General features: G+C 36.7%; 1 protein-coding gene and 1 pseudogene across 1 annotated transcript in view; one reads left to right on the forward strand and one right to left on the reverse strand.

Annotated features, from left to right (window-relative positions):
- Positions 1-22,521, forward strand: part of LOC109058809 — a 726,037-nt pseudogene that overhangs the window by 65,627 nt on the left and 637,889 nt on the right.
- The window catches only part of LOC109058849 (leucine-rich repeat and immunoglobulin-like domain-containing nogo receptor-interacting protein 1), an 11,661-nt gene continuing 8,280 nt past the window's right edge, over positions 19,141-22,521 (reverse strand). Inside the window, exon 3 of the mRNA XM_042745885.1 lies at positions 19,141-22,521. This exon is cut by the window's right edge and continues 1,187 nt beyond it. Within this exon, the coding sequence (XP_042601819.1) occupies positions 21,879-22,521 (643 nt within the window). The 3' untranslated portion in view covers positions 19,141-21,878.

The following is a 22,521-nucleotide window of genomic DNA, read 5'->3' on the forward strand; positions in this document are numbered from 1 at the left end:
ATGTATGAAAGCAAGAAAAGAAAATGTATCAAACAAAAAAAAAAACAAAAAAAACACACACATATACACAAACACAAAAAAAACAAACAAAAAAAAAACACACACAAAACACAAAAACAGACAAAAAAAAAAGAAACAAACAAAAAACACAAAAAAAAAACAAAACACAAAAACCCGAAACAAAAAAAAACACCAAACAAAAAACACATATACAAAAAAAAAACAAAACAAACAAAAAAACCAAAAAAAAAAAACAAAAAAAAAAAAAAAAAAAAAAAAACACAAACAACAAAAAAAAAAAAAAAAAAAAAGCAAAAAACACACATAAAAAAACAAAAAACAAACAAAAACAAAAAAAAAAAAATAAAAACAAAAAAACACATAAAAAAAACAAAAAAATAAACAAAAAAACCAGAACAACACCAGAAAAAACACAAAAAACACAGAAAAACAAAAAAACAACAAAACCATAAACCAAAAACTACACACAAAAAACAAAAAAAACACAACATGCAGGAAAACAAAAAAAAGACAACAAAAAAAAACACACAAAAAACACAAAAACAAAAAAAGAAAAACAAAAAAAAACACAAAAAAACAAAAAAAAAAAAAAAACAAAAAAAAAACAAAAAAAAAAAAACAAAAAAAAAAGAAAACAGAAAAACACAAAACAAAACAAAAAAAAAATAAAAAAACAAAAACAAAAAAAAAAAAACAAACAAAAACACAAAAACAAAACACCAAAAAAAAACAAAAAAAAAACAAACAAAAAAAAACAAAAAAAAAAAAAACACAAAAACATACACAACAAACACACACACAAAAACAAACACAAAACACAAAGACAGACCACAAAACACACCACAAAAATAAACAGAAAACAAAAACACAAATAGACAACACAAACACAAAATACAAAAAAAACAGCACACAAATAAGACAAAAAAACAAACACACACATACACAAAACAAAAAAAAAAACACATATAAAAACACACACACATAACAACACAACAAACAAAGACAGATAAACAGCAAAAACAAAAAAACACACACCTTACACGCAAACACAAACAAACAAAAAACGACAAACAAAAACCCACAAAACACACAAAATAGAGAACATAAACAAAAAAAACAAAAAACAGAAAAACACAAAAAAAATAATAAACAAAAAAAAAACCCACAAACAAAAGAAAAAACAAAAACAAACATGAAAACAAAAAAACACACACAACAAAAAAAAAAAAAACAAAACATTACAGAAAACAAAAAAAAAAACACAAATATACAGAAAACACAAAACACACACACATTTACAGACATAGAGAAACACACACAACACACACACACACACACACAACACATACAGGGACAGACAAGACAACACACACACCATATACAGGACCACACACACACACACATATAAGACACACCGAACACACACACATATACAGACACACATATACCGACGCACACATACACACACACATATACACATACACATACACACTCACACACACACACATACACACTCACATATACACATACACACTCACACACACACACACATACACACATATACACATAACACACACTACACACACATATTACCGACACACACATACACACACAGTAGCTACAGACTACACCATAGCTATGAAGATAGCTTGTCGCTACGTATGACTGCGTTTGTGCTTCAGGGTCACCATATTAGAAATGTACTAATTATATAAATTACAATTTAAATATTACATAGAATGGGTATTTATAATACATATATGTCTGTATTCTAAGTATTGAAATATTAATAATAAATATTATGTTATAGTTAATGTTGTAATATAATTACTACACACTTGCGTTTTTAATAGTAATTATTATTATAAAAAATATCAATTTATGTGTTAATATGTATGTATATGTAAGTTGTATAATAAATATTCTTATTAATGGCAATTTATTATGCATATAATAATGTTGAATAAATATTTATTTTAATGAACAAGTATTATTAGCATTGTAATATTTATAATAAATCATTTATAATATTATAATGATTAGTAATACTAATTTTGATATTAATATTTATTAAATATATACATTTAAATAAGAATAACAAGTAAGATAAATATTCATGTTAATGGATATTTATTATGCCTATTACAATAATGTGTAATAAATATTATTTTTAATTAATATGTATTATAATTATTGTAATATTTATATAAAATACTATTATTATTAACATTATAATGATTATTTTTATGAAGTGTGTCTAGTGCTGTCAAATGATTAATCATGATTAATCACATGCAAAATAAAGTATGTGTGGTACTATATATATTTATTATAATATAGTGTATATATAAATACACACCCATGCATGTATATGATTAAGAAAAATGTTTTGTTTGTATAATAAATATATTTATAGATAATATAAATTATATGAATATAAATATATACATGTAAATATTTTTCATATAATATACTGTGTGTGTATGTGTGTGTGTGTATTTATATATACATAATACATATATACTGTGTAAACTTTATTTTGAATGTGATTAATCGTTAGACAGCACTGTTAATTACTCTTTTTTTGTATTATTTATTATAAATTGTCCTTATGAATGTAACATTTATTATAGAGCTTGTGTAACGGAATGTAAGTGTTGTGTGCTGGACTCCAGGAGACTGATGCAGGAGTGTGTGGTGTGTGTCTCGTCAGGTTCTCAGTGTGAATAAGAGTGTTTCTATGTTTGATTGCATGAATGACTCTCGCATCAACAGCGTGTCCGCAACCTCGGTGAACGACCTGCTGAACTCGTCTCAGGGGTCTCTGGCCGGCTTCGGGGCCCCTCTCAGGGCCGGGGGGCGTGTCTCGGCCGGCTCCAGTATGTCGGGTGGTTTGCGTCTGAATCACCTGGCCACGGACTCTCTGTCTCAGGCGGCTGCCATGCACGTGCCTCTGTCCTTCCAGAACCCCCTCTGTTTCCAACCGGCGTCCGACGGGCCGCAGTACCAACACCCCCCCGCCGCCGCGTGGCTGCTGCCGCCCGAGCCGGAGAACGGACACGTGCCGTCCTTCGCTCACAGCGGCTTCTCCCGCAGCGAGGACCTGTCGGCCCTGAGGACGCAGAACAGCCTGGGAGACGTGGAGTCCTTCGCTCACCCACTCGCACAGCTACCAGCGACGACTTCACGCGCCACAACCAGGCCGACTACGCCCGCAGACAGCTCTCGCTGCAGGTGCAGGTGATCTTCACGCGCCACAACCAGCATCTTTGTGATGTATGGCATTACCCAACACCAGGGTTCGGGGTTCTAGTTCTGTTCTGTATGTAAGGGATAATCAACGGTTTGCTGGGCATTAAAGGAGTTCAGTGCATGACGACCGCCTGACGCAAAGAGCATTTAAAATCCTTTAATGCACTGCAAACCGTTTGATTATCCGCGTTAATATTCATGTGGTCACTTGGTCACTTGCCAAGTTATAGACCAGTTAAAACTAGTGTTGCACTTTGCAGCACAATATTTGACCGAACGGGTAAAAATGATGGTTATTTTGGTGAGTTACGGTTCATTAGCTTTCTGCCCGCTTCAAATCAGACACAGAGATGAAATAGTGCGGTAAGATCATATTTATTTGAATGAATTATAGTATTTATTTCACTTAGGCCTAATTGTCGCAAGATGTCATGGTAACCTTTCTAATGTAAGTTAAATATTAATAATAATTAGATATTACATGTAATTTTGTAGTAAAATGTACTACATGTTTTATTGATGCAAAAGTGAGTATATTTATTTTGTACATCGCCTTGCAACTGCGTTTGGAATCACGTAATTAGAAGCACCAGAAATGTTATTGGGTCATCCTCTTATCAGAACGCTACTGAACAGACATTTAGAAAGTTGAGTTTAAGTAATGACAATAAAAAAAATTTTAACTCTTAAACACGCTGGGTTTTTACAACACTGGAGGAGTTGTGTCCCATCAGTTTGTTGAAAAGTTTCTGCACACAACATTTGTGTCCTTCATCTCACTTGAAACTTTAGGACAAATACAGGAAATACGTCATAGAAGTAGTCGAGTGATCAAGACCACAAGTGAGGGTATATGGACAAGACTGACTTACCATTTTTTTCAGCAATACAGTAATTACAGTTTAGGGTTAAATGTGTTTAAATATCATTAATATAATGTTACAGTGCCAAAAAAAAATATATATATATAATATACTAAATTTAATGGGTGGCCCATGGTACATGGCTGCAAATCTCAAAATCTGGAAATATTAGGGCATTTTTAAGATAGTGAAACCCTTTTAAAAAATAACATTAACATTTAATTTTTAAAATATCAGTGTGATTATGTATATTAAGTACTATAGTACTATATATTAAGTACAAAACCTCATATTAATACATATTTATTGTAAATATTATACTTATGAACATTTATAAATAAATGAATGTTTGTTATGAATACTGTAATGCAGTGGTTCTCAACCTTTTTTTCCACCGGGCCGCACTACGGTCCAAGTGGCCGCACACATTTCATTTACATATTACGTTATCAATAACAAACCAACATTGATTTATAATATTATAGACTAAATATATGATATTTTACTCGATTCATTCATTGGAAATAAATTAATAATTCTACCCAGATAATAAAACACCTGATGCTGTCGGGAGCTGGACCATTTTGTGAAATTCGGCTCGAAAGGAGTAACAGCAGATGAGTTGCGATTGTAAGTGTGCGTCTGTAGGGACGCAACACGGGAGCATGACTTGACGCGCGACATTGCAGAAAATGTTGCGTTCACAATGTAGCCTATGTTGATCCAATTATGCAAAGCACTTTCGAATTTAATAATATGAGGTTCTCTCCAGAGATGTTTTGCCACATTTCTGCAATTAAGGATGATTGCTGCGTAGTAATGGGTGTTTTCTATTTGCCTGAACTTCTTCAGTGAGGTCACGGCGCAAACCGGAAATCCAGAACTCTCCTTCACTGCTGATGACACTGTGGACTATTCTTGTTTGGTATGTGTTTCACTTTGCTGGCATTTCCACACTTGCCTTTTTACTCCCCTTAAAAACAAAATTTGTTCAATTCTGAGGCTCAATTTTACCGAACTAATGGCTGTTGATGACTATTTTGATTGAAATTCTGCATAAAGGGCGCCGCATTGTATGTGTTCAGATCAAATGCTGGAACGTTAATGCTGAGTAGGTCTGTCTCATGTCGTTGAAAATATATATGAAAAACAAAAAGAATTTTACATCGTTAAACATTAGGCCTCTAGGCTATATATTTCTTTAGTACCTTTTTAGAATGAATGTAAAAAACTGAAATGACAATTGTAAAACTGAAAGATGTATTTTTTTAATTGTGTTCAGCATGGTGTGAGGCCCGGCATTTTGAAATTCGTGACGGGCCGCGGGTTGAGAACCGCTGCTGTAATATTTATTATAAATACTTATTAGGAATTAAAAATATTAAAATATTTATTCAGTATTTAATTGGATTAAATGATAACATTATTATTCCAATGGATTCTTAATCTTAATAATAATATTATTTAATCTTATTTTTTAATTATTAATGAAGAAGGTCATAGACCTGCAGTGATCAGCAGGTGGGATCAATGGTATTGTAGTATTAACTGAGTATTATTATTTTACTTAATAATTAATAATAATAATTTAGTTTATATATTATGTATATAGATATCGGATTCCTTTTTTATGTTTTATTACAGTTTTAGTAATTTTGTTATTGTCATTTTCATTATTTTATTTTATTTTTTACATATGTCTGTACAACTATATTAGGTTTTATTTGTGTTTTAGTTATTTTAGTACATCAAGTTCAACTAAATGAGAATTGTTGCCTTGGCAATTAGCTGAAATAAAATGCATTTTTGTAACAATTGTTTTTATCTTTTATTTCAGCTAATATCACTGTATTTCTAGTAACAAAAGTGATTTGTAAAGGTTGTAGTTGAGTTAACTCTACTATCGCTGAGAGTGTGTGTGTGTGTGTGTGTGTGTGTGTGTGTGTGGTGTGTGTGTGTGTGATGTGTGGTGTTCAGGAGAATCTCCAGCAGGCAGGTTCTGATGGGAATGGCTCCACAGACAGCCACAGGCACGGGGACACCTGCTCCCTGCGCCACGCCCCCCACCACCATCCATCCTGTCCGTCAGGCCTCCATGGCCCCGCCTCCTCCTCAGCGCATGAAGCCTCAGCCCTCCCACCAGCTGTCTGTACAGCTCGGCCCGTCAAACTCCACCCCCCCAAGACCCGCCCCCAGAGCGGGAACCTCCTCCAGTCGCCCGACTCCAGTTTCGGGGGGAGGCAGTTGCCGAGGCAACAGCTGTCAGTGAAGGATAGCCCCGCCCCCGGCCTGCCACATCAGTCCAGCACGGCCTCAGAAAGCCCCGCCCCTCAGGGCGGAGCCAGTGAGAGCACAGAAAACACACCGAGCAGCCAACCAGCAAAACCTGCACAGCAGAGCAACCAACAGGCAGCTGCTCAAGAGCCAACCGTGAACAAACAGGTCAACACACACACAGTCTGTCACACGTTAGATTTGTCCTTCAGCTTTTATCTGCAGCACCGGTGTGTCTGCGCAGCTTTGAGTCTCATCAGTAATCTGGGGTTTTATTCATCTTGGGTAATTGAAATGAAATGCAAAATTTAATAAATGACGTCCACAAGTCCTGTTTGTGTGCCACTTCCTAAACTAGAAGAACTAGTATTGTGTAGTAGAGTACACAAATACTCATTCATAGCAGAACTGCGCTATTCAGAACTGATCTGACAGAGCATTTAAAAAAATCTAATCTGAATCTAAGGAAATAAAAGTAAAATGGTTTGAAAATCAAAGACAGCCAATGAAATGCATTTGTCTATATTTTTGTACAGAAACTTTTGTAGATCAGAGTGAAAGAGCTTTCCCAGAATGCATCACCTGTGTTTTGAATTTATTTTAATTGTTATTCGGTTAATATACACTACCGGTCAAATCTTACATACTATGATCTTTCTTTAATTCTCTCCTGCTTCTGCTGTCATGAGCGTCATGTTTTCTCTGTGTTCGTGTGATTCAGGGCTCAAAGTCTCCGTCCACTCTCAATCCTCCCTCAGCCGCGTCCGAGCGTACGGTGGCCTGGGTGTCCAACATGCCACACCTGTCTGCGGACATCGAGAGTCTGCGTGTGGAACCGCCGAGGACTTCAAACTGAGGAGCACTCGAAGAGCATGGACGAGTCCCGTCTGGACGCGGTCGTCTGCGACCAACTGGACCGTGGGTGGTCATTACTGCAATTGACGCACACTGTATCACTAAATTTATTACTGGAAAATATCTTTACATGTACAGCTTATATATCACTTCAAATTACTGAAAATATATATATATATATTATTACACACATAATATATATATATATCAATATTCAAACAAAAATAGTTTTTAATATTTGTAAAAAAAGTTTTTAATTTTAAAAACTTTATTTTGCATTAAGAAATATGTGTTGGACCAACAGTTTTTTTTTTTTGTTTTTTGGGCATTGTGAAATTATTTCTTAATAATTAAGCATTTTTTTTTATTTAATAGTAAAAAACTCTCTTTTAATTAGTCAGTAATAGAACAAACACTGATAGTCGTCGCACAAAATACTTTAGGGCTGTATTTTTTATCATTCTAAGTGTTTTAAATAGTACATTAAAAATATTAGTATTTGTATACAAAATACTTAAAATCATAATTATGGTTTGCATAAATTTTGCATAGTGACATTTTCTTGATAATTAAATCGTAAAGCAAATAATTTATCAGAATTATTTATAATTTATCAGAATTATTCAGCATCACAGTAATAAGTGTTAAGGATTAAATATAAAGAGTCAGTAAAAAAATAATGTCAGTGCAACTAAAAAATTATAATAAACTTTATTTAAATAGAAAATGTTTTTGAATAATTCAATCATATTAAAAATATTTAAGATAAATTGCATCTCTTTATGACAACCTATTTACAATTATATTTTGCGTAAGAGAGCCAAAAGTCGTAATGGCTTTATTGTGTTAAATTTCCGAACAATGTTGTTTGGCAGCATTTACTGGTGCTGTTTTTCTGTGCAGGTGCGTGAGTACGAGGAGAGATCCACTCTCTGAAGAGGAGCCGTCTGAATGATGTCCCAACCGTAAAGCTGGAGGAGTTAAGAGCGGCGCGCTTGCATTCACCGAGGAGGCAGCAGAACCAGTAAGATCCTGCTGCAGTATCCAGAGCCGTCTGGACGACCAGCGAGAGACCGCCTGCGCCAGCAGACAGGTGGAGAAAGACTCGCAGATCAGGGCATCATCACAGGTCCAGAGCACCGCGTAAATAACCGCGTGCTCCGCGACTTGGTCCCTCCTGCGCTTTACCAGAGCATCCTGGAATGTGTGTTGTGTGTGTATGTGTGTGTGTGTTGCAGGTTGATGGTGGTAGAGGATGAGCTGAGGGAAGTGGGAATGCCCTGACCTCAAAACCAGAATATTCAACAGAACAGGTCTGTCCCCACACGCACACCGTGGAACCATCTTGTAACCTTCATGCCACTCCAGCAGTATTTGAGCTTGGTGTGTGACGTCATCACATCTGTCGTGTGTGGTGATAGTTGAGGAGAGGAAGTGATCCCGAGCTGTGTTGTGTTGAACCATGTGAACCCAGCACTAAACTTTTCTGTGTAGATGACCTCACTGATCATAAAGAAAGAGATTCTGTGCAGCTTGTGTCACGTAAAGACACAGTTTGCTGTATGTTGTTTACAGTAACGTGACATTATTCTAGAGATTATTCTAGAGGTCGATCTGCTGGTGCTTCACAGGGTTGGTGTGTGTGTGTGTGTGTGTATGTGTGTGTGTCAGATGTCTCTCACTAGCTCTGAATATGTCTCATTCAGTCAGCAGCTAGAGTCTAAATCTGTTTACTAACATCAGTTTGACTGGGATTAATGTAACAATGAATATAGTAATACTTTTTCCAGTAAACTACTACAGCGGACAGTGAAAATAAACCATAACTCTGTAGGTGGTAACTATACTGATAACCATAACAGTAACTATACTGATAACCATAACAGTAACTATCGATAACTATACTATTACAGTAACTGTACCGACCGATACTATAACAACAGTAACTATATCTGATAACTATACCGATAACCATTATCGATCGTTGTTCCTGTGGCTCAGTGGTAGAGCATTGCGTTAGCCGTGCAAAAAAGTCATGGGTGTTCATTTCCAGGCAACACACATACTGGTAAAAAATGTATAGCCTGAATGCACTGTAAGTCTATTTGGATAAAAGTGTCTGTTAAATGCCAGAAAAATAAATTAAAACCTATAATAAAGATAATATAACAGTAATATCACCGATAACGATAACTATAACAGGTAACTACACTGATAACTATAACAGTGTACCGATAACTGATAATACTGGATGAACCATAACAGTAACTATATGATAACCATAAACAGTAACTATAATGATAACTATAACAGTTAACTATACCGATAACCTAATTAGTACTATACAGAACCATACTGATACCCATAACAGTACCTATAATGATACTAGAATCTACCAACAGTAACTGTACCGATCACTATAACAGTAACTATACTGATAAGCTATGAGTAACTATACGATAACCATAACAGTTAACTATGATGATAACTAATAACAGTAACTATACTGATAACCATAACAGTAACCTCATACGATAACATAACAGTAACTATACTGATAACTATAACAGTAACTATACGATAACTATAACAGTACGTATACCGATAACTATACAGTAACTAATAATGAACTATAAATTAATAGAATAACTGGGGTGGTAACCGATAACCATAACAGTATAGTATATATGATAACACATAACTAAACAGTAACTATAATGATAACTATAACATAAGTAACTATAACTGTGATAACAGTTAACCATAATAGTAACTATAAATGATAACTATAACAGTAAACTATACCGATAACCATCACAGTAACTATAATGATAACTATAACAGTAACTGTACTGTAACGATATAACAGTAACTATACATGATACTATAAGAACAGCAACTATAACGGTACCCGATAACCATAACAGTAACCTATAATGCGTTAACTACGTATCCAGTATGATAACTATAACAGTAACTATACCAAAGATAACTATAACATCCGATAACCAAACTAACTATACTGATAACCATAACAGTAACATAATAGGACCCTAACTATAACCATGTAACAGAAATAACTGATAATATAACAGTAACAGTAACTAGAACAGTAACCGATAACCTAACAGTACTATACCTGAACGATAACACTCACTATAATAGCGTAACTATAATAACGGTAACTCTACTGGATAAACATAACAGTACTATAACTGTAACGGAAATAACCTAATAACAGTAACTATAATGATACTATAACAGTTAACCTATACCCGATACTATAACCATCTCCAGAAACAGTAACTATAACTGTGATAACTATAACAGTAACTATAACGCATAACCTATAACAGTAACACTACTGATATAACTGTTAACCGTACTATACACCCGAATAAACTATAACGGTAACTATACTGATAACCATAACAGTAACTATAATGATAACTATAACAGTAACTATAACCGATTACCATAAACAGTAACTATAATGATAACTATAAACTTCACCAACAGTAATACTTAACAGTATCTAACTGTACTAGTACCGATACACCGGATAACTATAACAGTAACTATACTGGTAACCATAACTAACAGATTAACTATAACAGTAACAATAACCATAACAGTACTATATAACCGGACTAACCATAACAGTAACTATAAGACCCGATAACTATAACAGTAACTATACCAATAAACATACACGATACATAACTATCAAGAATAACTATAACAGTAACTACCTGTACCGAAACCATGAACAGTATCTATAATTATACCATCAATTGTACCGATAACTACCTACAGTACCTACCTATATTAAGTAACAATAATAAACGCGACGAATAATGACTGTAACGCTATAACTATAACACAGTAATAACCATACCACTAGCCATATAATAACTATAGTGATACTACATGAACTGAACTATATAACGATAACTATAATACACTTACAATAACTACAGTAATAAATAATGTCACCCATGACTCCAGTGATAACAATAGTAATAACTATAACAAGAACTATACTAGTAACTAAAAGATGACCATAGTGGTGTACTATAACAATAAGTATTGCAATAACTTGTAACAATAACTAAAATGGTAACTATAGTGAGAACAGTACCAATTGTTGTTTAACGGTAGAGATTGCTGGATTGATAAATGAATGATAACTATACCAGCATCCAAACCAATGTATGATAACATGCAGTTTAGTCATCTGTCTCTTTAAATGCTCGAGCTCTTTAAAGCAGGATGAATTCTGATTGGCTATCAATTGCTCTGAAAGGGAGTCCAATATGATATCTTCCCTCAGTGTCTTTATCATCCGAGCCATTATTAAAGCTTTGCAGTCATTGTGTGTATAATATGCTGTTGTTTGTGTGAGTGGGCCTTACAGTGGAATAACCATTTAACGTCGGGCATGGTGTTTTCGTTGTGTCCGCCCACCCCAGTAGTGAAGATGATCACAGTGAATGGGGGCCTGTGATTGGCTGACAGTAGCAGGCATGCCCCAGAGGAGGGCCTGTTGATTGGCTGCTGGAGAATGAATTGGTGAATTCCCTTCTGTTCTGTCCTCCACTTCTGTTTTCACTCGCTCATCCACCCTCATCTTTCCATTTATTTCATGTTGTTTCAACCCACTGACTGACGTCTTCTTCAGCTGAACAGCAAGGAGATGTTTAGCTGAATGTTCACGCTGCTTCTTCTCCATAGCGATCACCTTCATATTTTTTCCACCACATGAGTTTTATTTTTAATGTATGATATATTGACTGAGTGCTTGCTGTTGTGAGGAATTTGAGTGTTTAAACAGATCGGGTCACTGATTCTCGGCTTCTGTTTCCTTCTCCCTCAGCCGATTTACGGTGCCCACCCTGGAACATGATTGGCCCGTGCAGGACTAGCGGACCTGGGTGATTGGTTGAACCTCAACCCAGAAGAGTTCTGATTGATTGGCTGAGAGAGAAGAGAGAGGCGGAGCCTGAGCAGGATGACCAACTCCAACTGGACAAACCTCTCTCTCTTTCTCTCCAACACACGCTGAGTGTATATATGTGTATATAAGTGATATATAATAACTATATATTCCTCAGGTGTGTCTCTCTCTCTCTTTCTCCTCTTTCGGCTCTCCTCCTCGGATTTCTCATCTCCTGCGTCCCCTTTCTGTCTTTCTTCTCTTTCTTCTGAAATTTTGAGCCAAATGGACGACAATTCAGCATCTTTAGGCCGAAACCATCACACCGAATAGCACAAAGAAAATCAACGCAACAGACAGACGGAGAGAGAGAGACGACCTTTAAACACTCTCATTCTCTTCCCATCATCCCCTGCCTCTCTTCTCTCCTCTCTCTCTTTACTGCAGGAGTGTGTTTGTGTATGTGTGTGTGTGTGTGTGTGTGTGTGTGTGTTTGATCAGTTGCAGCCTCAACTTCCTAATAATGACTCAATAACTAATCTTGTTTTTTTCCAAATGATGCTTGAGGGGCTGTGATTCTTTCTGAGCCAATCAGACGTGCCGCTCGTGCCGCTCAGATCCCCGCCCCTTCCTGTCCCGAGCGGGGGGGCGGGCTCTCCTCTCTCCGTGCCTAAAGAGCTCCATCGAGAACAACAGGTCAAAAAAAGACTAGATGAGTGCGTCAGTACACTCGTTTGTTCCATGATCACGCCATTTGGCTCATTTCTGACAGAGATGGTCATAGATGACTCGCATCGCCTTTGCATCGTGGAGCCCAAGAGAGGAAGGGCGTCGTTGTTTGCTGTTTTGCTGTTTTCTGGGACGTGGAGAAGCGACGGACATGTATCGTTTAGTGCTAAGTGTTGTGGTTTGTATGCCAACGCCTGAATGACGCGGTTGGAGGTTTGAGACCACCGCTAATAATCATCCCGCCCGCCCACTGAAGCTCTCTTCAGACCCTAGTGACCGCCGATCTGGATGCTTCACACATCCCACAATGCACAGGTGATAAGAGTGCAGTGTCTTAAGATGCGGAGGAACGTCTAAATGTGTATGATACTGATTATTATTCAGTAACTCTATCTTATATTCAAACTTTAGTTTAACTTGAAATTGTGACAAATATTTAACTATTGTACAATAGAATGTACTTCTGAAAGAAATAATTTAATCATTGAAACTTTAGTTTTTAGAGAATATCCCAGAATTTTTCTTAAACGGGTGTTATTATTTTAACAGTACATCTCGTTTTGCGGCACTTTGTTTACCAAGAGATAAAAATAATTATTCCTTTTCGAATGATGAATTAAAAGATTAATTAAATTATGTTTATGTCCTATTTTAATTACTGTTGATAGTAAATTTGTATTAAAACAAACGTATTTTCTAAGGCCTTATTATAAAATTAACAGACTTTTTGATTATTAAAATTGAAACTAAATCTAATTTTAAAAATTAAAAGGATTTCAGAGGGCCTAAAAAATTTATTTTGTGTAAACTTTTAATAAACTGGTTGGTAAATTGTATAAGTATATTCAGTTTGTCATAATTTCAATTAATTATGCATGTTTTTTTTTTATTAAAATGTTATTTAACCATTAAAATGGAATTCCACAGAAAAAAATCCCTTCAATTCAATTATTTGTTTTATGGGTCCCACTTTATATTGTGTCCCTAATACCTGTGTACTTACATAGTAACTAGATGTGTACGTAGTATGTAACCACAGTGTAAGTACACATTGATACATAGTATCTACAGCTGTAATATTTCTGTAACTACACACATGTAACAACCCTCACGATGGTTTGTGTAAGTACGGGATCCAGGAGGTTGAGACGGGTAGGTTTAGGGTGGAGATGGGATCCAGGGGTGGAGATGGGATCCAGGGGGTGGAGATGGGATCCAGGGGTGGAGATGGGATCCAGGGGGTGGAGATGGGTAGGTTTAGGGGCGGAGATGGGATCCAGGGGTGAGATTGGTAGGGTTTAGGGGCGGAGATGGGATCCAGGGGGTGGAGACGGAAGAAGGTTTGGGGGGCAGAGACGGGATCCGGGGTGGAGAGGGTAGTTTTAGGGGCGGAGATGGTATCAGGGGGTGGAGACGGGTAGGTTTGGGGGCAGAGATGGGATCCAGGGGGTGAGATGTAAAGTTTAAGGGGTGGAGATGGGATCCAGGGTGGAGAGACGGGTAGTGTGGGTGGCAGAGATGGGATCCAGGGGTGAGAGGGGGTAGGTTTTAGGGGTGGGATATGGATCCAGGGTGGAGATGGGATCCAGGGGTGGAGATGGGATCCAGGGGTGGAGATGGGATCCAGGGGGGAGATGTGGATTTTCCCGTGGGTGGAGATGGGATCTCAGGGTGGAGAGGGGATCCGGGGGTGGAGATGGGTAAGGTTTAGGTGAATGTAAAGTTGGAGGAGTTGGATGGTGGGGTGACTCTCTAATACCAGTGTACTTACATGGTAACTCCTCAGGAACTGTCAACTTAATATAAAGAGTAACATTCTGCACAACAACCACAATTTATATGTAAGGCCTAACTTACTGACCGCTGCTGTGTAACCTTACGCCTGATAAATCTAATATAAAAGTGTGACACTTTTCTTTACCAAAAAGTGCTGTTAGTCCTGTTACACATTTGTACTTACAAACCATTCAGTGGTTTGTTACATATGTGTAGTTAAACAAACATTAGAGCTGTAGATACTATATCATCATGTGTACTTACACTGTGTTATATACTATGTACAACATCTAGTTACTATGTAAAGTACACAGTATTTGGGACACAATATAAAGTGGGACCAAATTTGTGAAAAAAGGTCAAGGTTAAACAGATTTCATTTAACTATAAATGGAACCCAGAAAATTGAATTTAGGAAAAAATAAAACCGATTTTAAAGTTGCCTTTGATGAATTTCTTAGATTAATTGAAGTGGTAATGTGTTTCTTTGTGCTGTTGGGACCAGTCTCATTTTATATTATTATAATGATTATTATTATTATATTTTTAAATTCCAGGTTAGGGTGACATGTTGACAGAAATTCCATAATGGTGCTTCCCTACAAATGTTTTCATAAAATAGTATTTGATCTGATTTAGTGTGATTTTCTGCTGCTTTGAGTCTGTGAGGAGCTTTAGTCGTCGTCGATGCGGCTCACTAGGTTTGAGAACAGCGCTTGTGCTTGACTCACACACACACACACACACACACACTCGAGCGCTGGTTTGAGTCCGGCGAGGTCGTCTGCTGATTTTCTGTACATAGATCCCAGATTTACCGATGGAAAGTTTCCTCTCTCATTTTTAAGTGGGTTGAGTTTTTCTATTCTTTTCTTGGTGTTCGATGGATGATACTCATATACGCCAGTAGCTGCTTGCTGGGGCTTTAGTCGATTACTTTTGTCTTTATTTACTTTTTCTGTTCCAAGTATTACTTTCGTCTGCATTTCAGGTACTACTAGTTATAATGATAATGAACAGTGTTTCTGTGCCTAGTTCCCATACCGAGCTCTGATTGGCTGAACACGAGCGGTCACATTTACATGCGTTGCCATAGAGACGTCGATTCGAAGACGGAGCGCGCTATACGTTTGATAACGCGCGGGCGTTTGTGGACCGGTTCTGTATCGATACGTCATTTCTCACCACATTTGGCGCGGTTTAGCGATCACATCAGCCGGTGTTTGTGTATAGGGTCAGTTATGCTACGACAGATTGTGATCGTGTGTAGCACACTAGCTCTCACTGCTATGAGTCTTCATGATGAAACGAACGGTCCCTCGCCGCGGGACCCAGCCACCGCCAATTTAGCCATATACACGGACAAGCCATAGCATTGACCCTTGACCCTCCGACCCGATTCAGGAGCGTAGGATGTATATACTTATATATTTACCCATGGAAATATTCTGGAATGCGCGAGAGATTTGTTATTCTAGAGTGGAGCATCTCTGAATATGGAGTGATGTTTTGAATGTTCATATTATTATAAAGATATTATATTCAAATATGATTATTATTGTAATTATGAATTTCATTTTATTGCCAATGACTGATAAACAGAAATGTCTTTCCTTTTGTGAATATGGAGAAGTTTACATTTTTCTGGGAAATATTTACAAAACTTTAAATATTTCAACAAACAAATAAATAAATATATACCTGCTTAACAGAAGTGCTTTTATTTTGCTGAAGCGTGAGTGTTATTCTGTGCATATCACAAACACTGATTCTTTTCCATAGCTATTATTTAACCATTCATGTGTTATTCTTTCAAGACAGTTTTAAGGTGTCTCTGCCTTCTTTACAGGTTTGTACATCAGAACATCAAAATTTAAACAGTTTTTACTGTACCGATCTATTATTATGAACTCTTAAACTTGGCATATTTGGCAGTTATTGCACCATCAGCCCAATTTGTTTCCTTTGAGGGTGCATTAAAGCAGATATAAGTGCTTCATACCAGGGCAACTGCTCCAATTAAATCCAAATTTCGGGCCGTTTTTACTTCACTACTATCACTGTTATTAAGGACTCTTGAACTTGGCATAATTGACAGTACATCGAGGCATTTATCACCCATCAGCCCAAATCACTGCCGCTTTTCTCTGCTACCCTCGAGAGTGCATTTAAGTGGATATTAGGACTTTGTAGCTTGTCAGCTGCTCTAATGAAGTTCCAATGTCAGGCTGGTTTTCACTTTATTTTTTATGTTTTGTTTTATAGTCTTTTGATTTTGGTATTTTTGTCTATGCATAAAGACTCTTGAGTAAGTGTCGCATTTTTATTTTGTATGTTTTTTGGTTTTGTGATGTGGACACAAGATCTTCATACTAGAGCAATGGCTCTAATGAGATCCAAATTTTGGGCAGTTTTTAATTCACCAGTCTTTTTTTATGGCCCCTTGACATTTGAAAATAAACGTGCTTATTGCACCATCAGCCCACTTTGAAGCAAATTTTCTCCAAGCAGTATAAGATTGCATTAAAACGGACAAAAGGGCTTCATACTAGGTCTGCTGCTCTAATGATATCCCAATATTGGGCAATTTTTACTTTAGCAGTCTTTATCTATGGGCCCTTGAACTTGGCTTATTTGAGAATGAACACACTTTCAATTTTTTCCGTTCGAGGGTGCATTAAAGCAGTGCTTCATAATAAGGCTCTAATGAAATTTTGAGCAGTTTATACACTACCAACCTTTTTTATAGACCCTCGAACTTGACATTTGATAGTACACAGGTTCTTACAGCACCATCAGCCCTTTTAGCTGTGGCTTTTCTCTGTGCCCTTTGAGCATGCATTAAGGAGGATCTAAATGCTTCGTACTAAGGCAACTGTTCTAACAAAATCCAAATTTTGGGCAATTTTGTTCTGTACCATTCTTTTTTTATGAACACTTGAACTTGGCATATTTGATGATATACAGAGGGGCAGCAACTCAACAGAAAAGTTCTTCAAAAATGCCAAGTTAAAGGCACCATAACAGAAAGATTGTACCATAAAAGCTGTCAAAATTAACATTTATTTTAGAACAATAGCACTACAACATAGTTCTTATGTTTGTTTAACTCAACCTTAAAGGGTTTTGAGAAATCTCGCCTTGAAATGACTGAAGGCATGATATCCGCTGCATATTTCTGTGAAGTCATTTTAAAAAACGGTACAGTAAAAAAATGCAAAAACATACTTGGCATTCAACAACACCAAGCCCTTTCTTAAACCAATGAAATACGGTTAAAACTGAGTGGGACATATCCAAAACTGAGCAATGACACGGATCTGCTGACCAGTAGTAATAATGTGATTGGACTGTAATGTGATGAGAAGAGCAGCCGGAGGCGCCAGTGTTCCTGAGCAGATCAGCAAAGCATCATGGGACAGACGACAGACGGACATTTGACTGGAAACTTCTAATCTGGGCTCTGATCTGTCAGACAAACATAAAACCCAAACGAGTTTAATCTCAAAAGACAGAGATCTGAAGATGAGCGGGGATTTTATGAATTACTTTCCACAAATATGATAGAAAACATGGGTTTTTGTTCAAAAACAAACGATTTGATCAAATTAGGCAAACATTAATCAGGTGTTTTAACTTGATATGCCAAACTGCAAACCTTAAAAATTCACATTCACTGATTTTTTGCCATATGCCTATTTTTCCATATATTGAAGCTGGTCATCTCTGAGGACTGTTTTAAGGGGCAAGACAGACCTTTGATGTTTGTGTTTATTGAACACACCTCATGCCTGAACTCACACTGTGTGTGTGTGTGTGTGTGTGTGTGTGTGAGGTACTCCAGTGAATTGTGTTCATTCAGCCTGTTGTTTTTCTGCTCTAAGCTGATTTACTGGACCTGATCGAGAGCAAGTTTATGAACTGTAGATTAAAACATGAGCGAATCACGACACCAGAATAAAGAGAGAACTGATGGAGGTTATATGGCTTTCATTAATATTCACATTCTTGGGAAATATGAGAAAGAAAAACAAATGTCTTTGCTGTTTATCCTCTTACTTGGAATACTCAGAAAAATACAACAAAGTGAAATTAGAGGCAAAAATAAATGTGAGATGATTTTCCCCTTATTCTGACATATTTGAGGATAAATAGTAACACTAAAAGAAAAAAAGAATTGATGAGAAAAGCATTGAATCCAACTTTCAAGATGACTTTAATGCTTTTGGCAGCCATTTCTTAGAAAAATTGCAAGACTAATTCATTTTAAAAAGACAGCCATTAAGATGATTTCCCATGAAAAATAAATCTAAAGTAAATAGTTGATTTAAAAGTAAAAAAAAAAAAAAAAAAAGAAAAATAGTAAACATTAATTATTTTTTAAACTTTTATTTTTTATTATGTTTTTAGATTTTTAAATGTTTTATTTTTAATATATGCAAAAAAACAAATGACAGACATGAGATGCTTCATAAACTCTGAAACACTAAAATCAAATTCAAGAGAGTCGGACAGAATCTCACGAACAAATAAACCACTTTTATCAAATGAATGTTTATGGTAATAAAACAGCAGTGCATGATGGGACGTTATTGCTTTGAGTTGGATTGCATAAAGCCGTTATTAAAGCCAATAAATGTATAAATAGTGATTTTCCACAGCAAACACAGTTCGCATCAACAGAGTTGCACAGCTTTTGTATCTAAAAGCATCATCAGCAAAATATAATAACGTACAAAAACACATGCAACCGACATTCACACAATCCTGAGATGCAGCGCATTCAATATTTCATTTAATACACGGAATACATTAATTACTTCAGGATTTACTGAACATGTTTGAACCTTCTCAAACTGAGCTGATTTTACCTGAGATCTTTTCTCCTGGTGTTTTCTGTCCAGTTAAAGCCTCATTATTGCTCTTTCTCTGGTTAATTGATGCTAATAATGTGATCAGAGCGTCTCACACATGCAGCTCATGCTAAAATGATCTGATTTAAAGCCTCGAAACCTTAAAAAAAGCTCAGCTCACAAACCTGAATTATTGCAAACTTGATCATCAGGAATCTAATTTAGGCCAATCACAGTAGCATCCAAATGTTTTGTTTGTTTTGTTTTCCAGTACAAATATCTAAATCTAAAAATTAAGATTTTACATTTACTGGACAGAAGAAGCCTTCATTTCAGAGAAACTGAACACAATGAAGTGAGTTTGTGACTGTGCTTGTGGTCGAATTAACCGCATTGGTTTCCAGGCAATTCCCCCCAAAAAACAAAAAAAATCCATTATAAAAACACTAAAGATTCATGTAAGCATATATATAAAATTGTATTTTTTTCTTGTTTTTTTTTCATGACTACTTCTATTAACTACTTTTAGTAACAGTACTGCAAATGTGTAAAAAGGTGCAAATGACTACAGCTAAATATAAATATTATCACACTTTACTTGTTCTTGGGCTATGAACAGAAATAAATAGTATTCACAGTCTTTTCTTTTTGTTTTATCTGCTTCTCAAACCCTTGTGAGGGTAAAATGTGTTTCTCACACTCAGTTCTGCAGAACATCCTCTGACAGATTCACAGACCGTGAAAATAAAACAGATGAAGAAACAGCAAATTCTCCCTGCATGATTCAGAAGATGATTTCTACTAAACTTTGAGTGTATTATATTATTTCTGTGTACTCTATTTCACATTTTAGTCTTTCATATACAAGCTACACTAAAGGTTTTCTGTTGTTTGTTTGTTTTTTACCTGAGACTTTGCAAAGTATTGATTTTTGGTAAATTGCATGGAATCCAATGGAAACACCGAACACCATCAGATTCACCGAAATTTATACAGCTTTTCCAAAACACATCAGAATGTCGAGATGTTGCATACACATTCATGGCCTTAAATGAGGAAGATTCACAAAATTTCAAGAAGAAATAAACAGTTTAACCAGTGTTTCAAGCAATCTGAAAATCAAACATGGGTCAAAATGACCTGTGAAATAATCAGAGGGTTAAAGGTGCTGTATATAGTTTTTTTTTACTTTACTTAAGCATAAAAATACCATAATGCATTTGCAGATATTAAGGAGACATGCTAAGTTCACACTCTTGTTTCTCTCTCTAAAAAAAAGAATGCTACAGCTGGTTATTCTGCTTTAAATTGTAAGTTCTGTGTCGGAATGTCTGTTTTTGTTTTGGTCTGTGTGACTCCGCCCACTGCCAGTTCACCCAATAGGATTTAGACACTCCACGTTGCCAGTTGGTGGAGAACACAACATATTAAAAACATGAAAACCAGCAAATGAACTGGGTCAGAGATCGCAGATTCTACCAGATCTAAAGTGCCTCAGCATCCATCCATCCAAAAAGCTCTGTGACCAGAGGAATATTAAAACACGGATAAAACAACTCAACTTACAGTCTAAGGCTCGTCACCTTCCATTGTCAATTGCGCTTGTTTCTTTTGCGTATACTCAATCTGGCAACCCGTGTAAGCATTGAGTCTCAGGAGGAAGGTGCAAAGAAACAGCTCTCTCCAATATTAATGAATTTGGACTGCAGTACCCATTTCAACCACTAGCTGTCAATATTACATACTGCACCTCAAAAATGAAGAATAAATATCCACCAACGAGATCTGAAAAATAAATAAGTTTTCCCTTTGAAATAGTCTATGTTTAATGATCCAATGGCAGATATGTGCTCTGGTTTTAAGAACTTACTTAATTTCTCCAGAAACAAGATGACTGTCATTATGCAGCTCAATTAAATGCATTTTAAAAGGATAGTTCACCCAAAAATTAAAATGTAATTTGTGACTGGTGTTGTGTTGTTATCTCTCCTCCGTGCTTCCGCATTCATCACTTTTCAACTGGAGCTAATGCTACGTATATGTCCTACATCACCCCAGAACATTATTCTACATCATAATTATAATATGTTCTACATTATTCTACGATAGTAAGCGGAAGCTAGAATTTCTTAATATAACACAAATTGGATTCTTCTGAAAAAAGAAAGTCACATACACCTAGGATGCCTTTAGGGTGAGTAAAGCATGGGCTAATTTTCATTTTGGGTTGAACTACCCCTTTATTTTACCCTCATGATTAAGCTTATGGGAAACTGTGGATATCTAGTAGCACCTCAAACATCTCATGTTCTCAAGTTTTCAGATCAGCTTCATGGTGAACCTGCCCGTCTCCATCGTCGTCCGTCCGCCTCGGGACGCCATAGCAGCGCTGCGCGGGGCGGAGTTGGTTGTTGGTTTTTTTTTTGTTTTGCCTTTTGTTTTGATCCAGGAAAACATGAAGATGAAGCAGACGGCCACCGAGCTCAGGAACGACAAGAACCCCATGGTAACCGCGATCACCAGCGTCTTCACGTCGAATGGGAACGGCTGCGATCCGTTGACCGCCGCTTGCCCAGACGCAAAGCTCCATCCTTCCAGAAAGAACGAGCTGGAGCGGTTGCGAGCGGACGCTGGAAGCCCTCGCACCCGCAGGCTCACCGAGACGCTGTCATTCCCGGCCGCGTTCGAAGCAATGCACAGGTAATACCCGCTATCCTGTACTTGCGCATAGCGCACTTCCAGGGTCCCATTAGCGAGTGTGCGAATCCGGCCCGAGCCGGTAAGAACAGAGCGTTTGGGATTCAGCCAAATAATCGACGGTGCCGGGTCTCCATCTGCTGTGCAGAAGAACAAAACTGTATGTCCTTCATCTGTCCGAACATCCTGCGGCTTGCGAGTCAGAATGCGAGCTTGTCTGCATGTAAACAACCTAGGAATCTCAGCCTCCGTGAAGTCAGCAAAC

This window comes from Cyprinus carpio, chromosome B19, assembly GCF_018340385.1.
Source record: "Cyprinus carpio isolate SPL01 chromosome B19, ASM1834038v1, whole genome shotgun sequence".
Lineage (NCBI taxonomy): Eukaryota > Metazoa > Chordata > Actinopteri > Cypriniformes > Cyprinidae > Cyprinus > Cyprinus carpio.